This window comes from Gekko japonicus, unplaced genomic scaffold, assembly GCF_001447785.1.
Source record: "Gekko japonicus isolate JY-2015 unplaced genomic scaffold, Gekko_japonicus_V1.1 scaffold492, whole genome shotgun sequence".
Taxonomy (NCBI): domain Eukaryota; kingdom Metazoa; phylum Chordata; class Lepidosauria; order Squamata; family Gekkonidae; genus Gekko; species Gekko japonicus.
The window spans coordinates 428,792-438,483 of NW_015168060.1; the positions used below are offsets into that span (position 1 = coordinate 428,792).

The 9,692-nt window shown below is 43.7% G+C and overlaps 1 protein-coding gene across 1 annotated transcript; it reads right to left on the reverse strand.

Annotated features, from left to right (window-relative positions):
• Positions 1 to 427: 427 nt before the first annotated feature.
• Positions 428 to 1,261, reverse strand: LOC107113235 (tetraspanin-3-like). Its single transcript, XM_015414535.1, has one exon. The coding sequence runs from the start codon at positions 1,259 to 1,261 to the stop codon at positions 428 to 430; it is 834 nt and encodes a 277-aa protein (XP_015270021.1).
• Between the last annotated feature and the right edge of the window lie 8,431 nt (positions 1,262 to 9,692).

Consider the following 9,692-nt stretch of genomic DNA (forward strand, 5'->3'; position numbering starts at 1 on the left):
TGTGATATGCTAATGCCAGGCAAACTAACAACTTTTTCTTGCCTTGCTGGAACAGAGTTCAAAGCATTCCAATAGCTTTGTTTCCTGAGCAGCTGGAATATTTACAGACATCCAGTCTCAGCTCCGGCTGAGTCCTGAGATTTTGCTACCACAAATGCAACACAATATAAACTGCCCTGAAGCAGATTATTTTTTTTCAGATGCAAGAATTTATTTATCAGTCTCTTTTTAAAAAAACAAAAACAAGTCAGACCAAAGGGCCTGACAATCATATACCAAAGGAGTTTGCATTCTCTGAAAACACAGGAGAAGCACAAGGTGGGATTTTAAAACAGCTAGCCCAGCATTAAGTATAGTTGTCAGTTTTACCCCTTAATAGCCTCAGGAAATATAGAAAACATCAGACAACCCTTGTCACTTCTCCAGTCTAAGAAAAATTGGCAGAATCGAGAATGCGGAAATCCTGGAACGGCTGCTGCTTCATAAGCACTCCATTGCTGACGACAGTTAGCATCTCCAGACAGCCCACCATGACACAACACCAATTCAGATAATGCCTAACAAAATGCAGCCTCTTCCCCAGCTTCTGGAGACAGCCTTCTTCAAACAGTTTCTCCGGTTGGCTAACATTGTCAGCACACTCCATAGCAGCCTCTTTGCAGCAGCTTTTAGGGGCAAAGACGGGGCCTGTTTGGAGACGGTTTGGAAGGGCCAGCACAGACCAATCCGTGTGATTGTAGATCCCACAGCACTGCAGCTGCTGCTGGATTGCATCCACAGCCTCATTGTTGGGGTAATTTGGAACTGTCCTGTTGTACTCATGAAACAGAGAGCTCACGCTGCTTGTCAGGTGATAAGCTTCCTGAGTGGAATAGAGCTGGGTCACAACGGCAGAGGAGGCTTCCAGGCAGAAGAGGACCACTAACAGGTACATCAGCGTTCCCTGATGGGGTCGAGAATTCTTGACATGGGTAAGCATTGCCAAAGCACCTGTCAGGAACAGCAGAAAAGCCGTCACGAGGGCCAAACAGCCTGGCAGAAGAAAGAAGGGATTCTGAAAGAAGGCTTTGTAGCTCTTGTAGGTAATGATCACAAAGGCACCACCAAACAGGAAAGCCACAGCAGTTCCCCAGAGACAGAAACCAAGCAGGGTCAGCAAGACTTTGGCAAAAGCTCTGCTCCGGGTCTCAGTGGTGCACAATAATGGGGGGCTGAAACTGGAACTGAAGCTTCCCGCCTTCATCCTAGAGATGATACGCATCTATATCACCTTTAAAAAGAAAACTTCCAGGTACAGATAATGGAAAATTGAGCCCAGATCCTTGTCCAAGTAGAGGATGTGTATGCAGATGGACACAAGGTTCGTGATCTGGCATTATAAAGAAGGTACTTGTCCTGCAAAGGCTTATGGGCCTTTTTGCCACTCAGAACCTCAATGCTGATTTGTAGCAGGTGCACAAGTAGTTGCAGGATTAGGACGACAAGTGTGAAGGAATCACACCTGAGCAACTATACCTTGGGTTGCCAACCTCCAGTGGGGCCTGGAGAGCTCTTGAAATTACAATTGATCTCTGGACAACAGTTCCCTTGGATAAATCGACCAGTTTGGAGAGTGAACTCTGCAGCATTGTGGTCACTCCCCTTCCCAAACCCTGTTTTTCCTGGGGTCCACTTCCAAATCTCCAGGAATTTTCAGAACAGAAGCTAGCAACCCTAACCTCGTAACCCTCCCAGATGAAAGTAACCCACTTGCTGTGCAATAGCTTATTTTTTGATGCCTACCTGGTAGAGCTGCCAACTGACCAGGAAAAAGAAGTCAGTATGGCTTGCTTTTTTTGGCTCTATAAGCAAGTTAAAGTGCAGTGATCAACACATTTATCAGAGTGTGGTGTTGTGAAAAGTACAGCTATGAGGGCTAGTTGAAAAGGTGGCAGTTCCTGCTGGAGAGAGGAAAATTCAAACCTGCTGTAGGGTCATAGAGCAGCCAAATATGGGCAGTTAACACACACACACAACCACAGAATTGGTCACAAGAGCTTAGAGTTTCAGATCTTATGCTCTAATGTTGCCGTGATAAGAATTTATAATTTAGAGACATCCCCTTACATCAGATACAACTGATAAGAAATGGTAGTATGTGGATATGCCCTAAAGGGAGTTGAAGGGTTATAGAGCCCAAAATATTATCGGTTGGTTTCACTGAAATCTATTTTGGAGTAAACTGTGATTGCTTTAGCCTTTGTAATCCTGCATATGTCAGAGATGTGCTTGCCCTTGGGGACTGCTGCTTCTGCTACTAGAGCAACTGTGCATTTAACAATTATGTAGGAAGCAGAAATTCAACAGGTATGGCTTTCCTTAGCTTTAGTGATATTGTAATGGGAAAGACTTGTCCACTATTTTCTGTGCATTGTATAGAAGAAAAACTTCTCTTTTTTGCATATAGAACAGGATAAGAATGTACCCCCCCCCTTTTACCTCTTTTGAGAATTTAGTCGATAATGTTTTTTTTCTCATTGTTGTGCCCCTATACTATTCCTGGAGAAGTTGGCATAACAATGGGAAAGACTTGTCCACTATTTTCTGTGCATTGTATAGAAGAAAAACTTCTCTTTTTTGCATATAGAACAGGATAAGAATGTACCCCCCCCTTTACCTCTTTTGAGAATTTAGTCGATAATGTTTTTTTCTCATTGTTGTGCCCCTATACTAGGCAAATACACAGTTGCTGTGTTTCTGTGATTCATGTATGTGTTTCTGTGAGCCAGGCTCTGCTAAACACATAGGTGTCAACCCCCTTTCTCTCTTGGCCTAACCTACTAAACAGTGTTGTTGTGAGGAAAAAAATGGAGGAGTGGAGAACCATGTAAACCACAGAGAATGGCTTTTCAAATACATGGACCCCTAGTCATGGAGGGCTTCAAAGGTGAGCACCACCAACTTGATTTGAACCCAGAAACATCAGAAATCCATGTAGAAATAATAAAATAGGGGTAATATGAGCCCTCTGGTCTGCTCCTAACAATGAAGAAACTACAGAATTTTGAAGAGAGAGTAATTTCCAAGTTGTCTCCAAGGGGGCAACCACAGGTAGAATGTGTTACATCACTGAGACCAGATCATTCAAATGCTGTGTGCATTCCCTCTTCCCTATCAGGTTTTTAGCTTCAAGAAACTGAGTTGGAAAGTCTGGTGTGTGCATATGTGTGAGTGCAAGAATATTATTTAAATCATCCCCAATTTCTCCCCCAAAGTCAAACAATGATAAAAGAAGGCTCTTTATTGCTAGGGATGGGCCATGAGAAAACAGATGGGAAATGTTAGATGGGTTGTGGAATCTGATGTGAATCTTAATCATTCATGTAATTCTGTAAAATACTTGGGGAGGTACTTGCTGCTGACAGAGAGAAGAGAAGAGCTAGAGGATAGGTTTCCACCCCTTCAAACACACCTTTCTCCTTATGGTAGTTTATGCAATTACATAGCTAACATTTGTTTGACAATGCACCCTCAAAGTCTCCACAGATCACCTCTCATTTTTGTAAGCCTTTGATGCATACATTTATACAGTTAGACAGCGTCTATCCTAATGCCCTGCAACATATTTAATGTGAGGGAAACAATGAAGCCATGGTGCTTATGGTCCTAAAGCTTGTTATCGCTAACTGCCACTCTGGATCAGGCCATTAATTTTGTAAGTAGGATTTTAAGGACAATCCACAGCCAAAAAGGAGGATAAATAATCTGACATGGTCTTCTACAGAAGAGGAAATGGGAATGAAAGTATATTTACCTAAACACTATTATATATGCGCATGCATAAATATCTGGAGGAACATCCTGCATGGAAGCATCTACCACCCCAAATATTAATAATTTCATCTCTAAACTCTTCTCTTAGAGTTTGTTGGAAGTTTCTTCTTAACAGGGACTTTGCAGTTTGTCTCAGGATTGCACTTTGGATAGGCATGTGCAAGACTACCTTTTCTTTCTTTCAAAACACTTTACATTTCACCCAAGCAGAAACTTCCAAATTTGCCTTAGAAGAAACTCAGTTGCATTTAAGGGTGTGTAGAGCCATCACAGCTGGGAAAAGCTAGCTGATTATATATGAACCTCTAAAGCTGCCTTAGACCATTGGTCAGTCCTGCCCAGTACTGTTCCTCACCAAGGCCTCAGGAAGAGAAAGGCCTTTCACAATCCCTTCTACCAGACAACTTTTGACTGAAGATGGCAAGGACTGAAACTGGCACAGTTTCCATGCAGAACAAAACCTTGGCAAACTCTTTTCATTATTTAAACTTAACCAGGTTGTAGCCAAAATATTTGTTTTTCCCCCTCAACATTTTTCTTGGATGTTTTTCTTGAGCAAGAAACTCTAGAAGACTGAAGAGATGAATGTTCCCTGCTCTTTTTTCTTTTAATCATTTATATTGTTGCCAGTAGTCTTGGTTATCCACATTTCCTTGTTGCTTTTTCTAAATTTGTTTGCATTGTGTAATGTTGTGTCGTGTTTATTCATGATGTGTGCAGTATTTATTCACTCAATGTATGACTGTCATCTCTCCTTATATTATATATATTTCTCTTTTTGTGTGACTCTTTTCTGAATATTCCACATGCTCCCAAATAGATTGGGTCCCTGAACTGCCACTCAGAAACGGGTCCCTGGCCACTGGCTGCGTTGCCTTCGGCCCACACACAGAACTGGCGCTGGCCAAAACTTTTCTCATTTCCTCAGAAGGTGGAAGCTCTGGCACTTCCCCTTCGTGCTGCTGCTGCGCCCGGCCCAGCCTCGCCCTGCACTGAAGCCGGTGCCCACAGGAAGCACTCGCCGCTGCCTGCCCCTGCCCGCTGCCCACTGCTCATTTCAGGAACAGGAGCTGCACTCACCCTGCTCCAGTCCAGGCAGGCGCTGCTACCATCATGTAAAAGCCTGCCCCCAATGTCATCGGGCCGTGCTTCTGATGGGCACCGCCGCCTTGGTCTGCTGCCCTAGCACCTTCAAAATGTGGAGGGGCAGGCCAGGAAAGCCAACAAAAGAAGTGCCAGTATTGCGGGGCCAATCCAGTGCGGATGTCATTAGCTGTGAGCCATCGTCACATCCCTTCCCTGCCTCACAGCAGCAAGTGGCTTCCTCCCGCCCCACCGCCACCAGCCAGGCTGCCTGCAGAGGCATGGCAGAGCTCCGGGGGCCTCTTGGTGCCACGCACCCTGACCCTGCTTGGCGGGTTAAGCACAGCCACCTCTCCTCCCTCGCCTCTGTCCCTTGGGTCCAGATCGTGCTACTGGGCTGCGGAAGTGGCTGAAGGCATCAAGTACCACTCCCCAAATAGTCATCCCATTTCTATACTGGCAGTAGCTGCCCTCAGCGGTTCTAGCTCAGCTGTGGCCACTTGTGCGCTGGCTTGCAGCATCAGCTGGTAGTCGCAGGGGGGAAAGCCACATCATGAACTTCCTGAAAAGCCGCCTCTCTCTCCCTCTCCCCCATCCCCAACCTCCAGAACGGCCTGAATGTGCTGCAGGGAGGGGCAAGGGCAAACCCAGCAGGCACAGAGAGAGGGAGGCTGCAAGGACCCCCCCGCTGCAAGCCCTTGGGAGCCTGTCACATGTTACTTTAAAAGAAAACTGTCCCCCTAAAACAACTGCACGTATGAATTTAACATGCAACCAGGTTGCACATGGATGCACAGGATCAAGGCGCTAGCATTTTCTACACGGCCTATTGTCTGGCAAACGCTGAGACACCCCGACCTGATTTGTGAAATGGCTTTCAGCTTATAGAGATCATGCTCATACAGGGGCACTCTCCCAGAGCCTCTTTCTAGAGCTCGTTGTATTCACTTCCACATTGGACCTTATTCCTAGTATATGTATAAAGCTGATTTACTGATGCACAATTCAACATTGAAAAATGCATCTACTTGGTAAAATTAGGTGAAAGGAAACAAAGACAGATGTAAAATTAAGAATCTTGGTTTCAAAACACAATAGAGATGAGAAATTTGAAACCCTTCCTCTTCAAAATGTTACTTAAAACAAAATTTAGTGCCAGGTCTCATGGCTTCCTCCTGCATGCTCCACCAAGTCCTTTGCTGCCTCTTCCAGAAGCCTCAACTTTGTGGTAAATTAAAATATAGGTGGTGTTTGTGGAAGAACTCTGCACACTAACTCCCAAGTTCTGGGACATTCTTCCTTTGAAATCAATGTGAGTCTAAGCCTAGCCATACTCCAATGGTGAGATTTTTGTTTTGTTTTTGGCCTTGCTTTTAATTGCCAGGGAGAAGGAAAGTTTGATTTTCTTACTTCATATTTTAGTAAGATATATATTGGCTATGCCATTAGATTTTATGGCCCCATCTTAATATATTAGATTGGTTCTGTACACCACCTTGAGCTAATAGATAAGGGGGCATAAAATACAGGGAGGGGATTAAATTAGAATAGTTTTACAATTTCTTTTCCTGTGACAGATCAGTCTAACATGATGAATGTTGTCCTGTTTTCTCTGGGGTTGTTTCAGCATATGAAATGATGGGGGCTGAAATTCAAATGCAAATGTAATCGCTAATACAGCGTAGATAAAATACTTTCTGATATATTGCTGAAAGCATAATCCTTCAAGTTAATAAAATAGCGAACACATTTTTTTGCATTATTGTTGTACCAACTGAAGATTCCGAATGACGTGTTTTGATGGAGACGAGGGGGTCTAATAGGTTCACCACCACAAACTAGGAAGCCTTTGCGGTCTCTTGGCCCTAGATTTTTTTTCCCTGAAAGAAATGGCACTCAGACCAACATCAGCACATCTCACAAAATGGGGAGATCACATCCCAAAGACTAGGCAATAATGTTACAACATCTCTTGATGTAATGAAAGTTTTGTACTTAAGACAACCAGTCAGGCTTTTATGATCCATATTACTACTGAACATTCAGAGACGGATTTAAGTAAACTATACTGTAGGACAGATTATGAGGTGCCTCTAAATGCATAAAAATTACTAAATGAGCATTTTTGGTAATGTTGTGGGTTCTCTTAAACTTGACATGGTTTATGGCCTTGGCAAGCCTTAATCTGGCCCTGCAAACCTTTTTCATTATCATTCACTACTTCTAGTAGTTGACTCGGTGTTTTGTGGTAATCACAAAAGCTGGGAAACCAGATGTTTTCCCAGACAAAGTAGGGTATTGCCATGCTGAGGAACAACTCAGGTATGCAAAAACTATGGTTTGGTATATTACCAAACCAAAAAAAAAGGAAAGGAAAACCTACAAGGGCTTGTTGAGGACTGAACATGTTCCCGGAAATATGGACTGCTGGGAGCATTTGAGTCAGTTAAAGGAAAATTAATGGGGGGGGGGCTTGCTTAAGCTTCTGACAATTTGTAGTTGGCTTGCTTAAGTTTCTGACAATTTATGGTTCCTGGGGGGGAAGAATCTGGGGCAGGGTTGCCAACTCTGGGTTGGGGAATTCCTGGAGATTTTGGAGTAGAATTTTGAGAGGGTGAGGTTTGAGGAGGGAACTCAGCAGGGTATAATGCCAGAGAGTCCGCCTTCCAAAGCAGCCCCCCCCCCTCCCGGGGAACTGATCTCTGTTGCCAGGAGATCAATTGTAGTTCTGGGAGCTCTCCAAGCCCTATCTAATTGGGGGTATAGGTGAGACTTTCTAAACCACCCCCACCTGTAATTCCTCATGGGCACCCATTTGTGTGTGTGTTCTAAAAGGAATTTATTTATGTGTGCTTTCCCCCCATTAAGGGACACAAGAACCATGATCATCCTTGTGGATGCAGTCTGTACCTGCTGTTCTCATAGATTTTACTTTAAAGTGTTATCCCTTTGGTCTCAGTCCCTACAGGGTTTTAGTATATGGGATATGATGTATGTAACATGTGTGAATTACTTGTATTGATCTTGGCGATTGTGGGAATCTGCAGAACTGCAGTCACACCTCCAAATAAGTGCATGAACCTTCACCCCTTTTTGAGGCTCAGAGCTTTCACAGCAATTACAGTTGTGGCAACTGCATGGGGGGGGGAGGTGAAGATGAGCAGCCGAAATCCATGCCTGAAAACTGGAACACTAATCGTCATTCTCAAGAGTCAGGATTATTGTGCATCTCTTTTTAGATAGCACAGTTACTCTACGTGCTTCTGCCTACCGAGCCTAGGCAGACCATATAGGTCAATACCACAAAGAACCTGCAATATACATTCTGATATTGAGGGAGATGATGAAGGAAAGTGTGGGAAAGGGGGGAAATTAGTATGGGATGAATGTAAGGCAATGCAGTTGCATATGCTTAAGGGGGTGATGACTGGGGGTGGATTTTGAAGAGAAGGTGGCTTTTGAGAAGAAACATGAAGGGAGGGGGGTTTTCTGGGTGAGAGTTCCATGCAAGAAGATAACACAGGAGAATATGCTAGGATATTTAAGGGCACAGGAGACCTGTGAGCAGCTGAAGACGATACAAGAGAGAGAGATTATAGTGTAGTGGTTAGTGTTGGACAAGAATCTGGGAATGGGTATGCAATGGGATGTATGAAGAGAGGGAGCATGAGAAAGGCATAACAGGTAAGAACGAGGAGCCTGAGCTGGCTGTGGAGGGCAATGGGATGCATTTGTACCAGGATGCAACCATCTAAGAAGTATTTTAATTGACCTGCATCTCTTGTAGTTCAGGAACGGAGGGAGGGCTAATGCCCCTCAGCACCCACAAAACTGAGGGCACCCAGTGTATTTGTTTGTATTGCGTAAGGTTAGTGGATGAACACGGTGGCACCTGTCTGATCTTCAGGATGGTGGCTTACAGCATCAAATAAGAAGCCTACTTGCCTCCTGAAGGAATTGGCAGTCATGGTTATCAGTGAATTTGTCACTATTAAATACGGTTTGTATTGTGTAAGGTTAGTGGATGAACAGGGTGGCACCTGTCTGACCTTTGATCTTCAGGACGGTGGTTTACAGCATCAAATAGGAAGCCTACTTGCCTCCTGAATGAATTGGCAGTCATAGTTATCAGTGAATTTGTCACTATTAAATACCACATACTACACTTCAGAGGACATGTACCGTACCAATACACCACATACTTAAATATATGATATCTACCGTTAGCATTTGGGGGCAGTTCCAAAGGATGGCCCCAAGATTATTCCTCTGTGGTCTTATATGGTAATTTCCAGAAAGTGTATTATTTCCTCCCTTCCCCTTTGAACGCTATTTTTTAAAATGTCTCTCTGCAGAAGCATTACTCATTCATGCATTCGCACAAGAAATTAGGGGATCTGAAAACTTGAACAAAGCTGGATTTATCCTCTTGTCATAAAAAAAAGTGATACTGTAATTGGTTACTTGTGAAGATGATATACAACTTGCCTCAGGGAGGAAAAAAACAGACAGTAATGTCTGACTACATTAGCAGAGGATTTTAGCAGCAGTTGGGTCAACTTCATTGCTTCGAGAGGAGACAATAAGTCTGAGCTTCTAATAGGACATGTTCTTGAAGCTGAAAAGGGGCCTAGCAGAAGATGTGTTTCTCTTGTTCACACAATAGCCATTTCCTGGATTTGTAAAACCGCCTAAGAGATTTGAACCTTAATTCCCAGGAAAATGAATGCAAAATGAGGATTGAAATCCTCTAAGTACCTTCAGAGATCTCTGCCTTAAGCATTATAAAGCAGGCA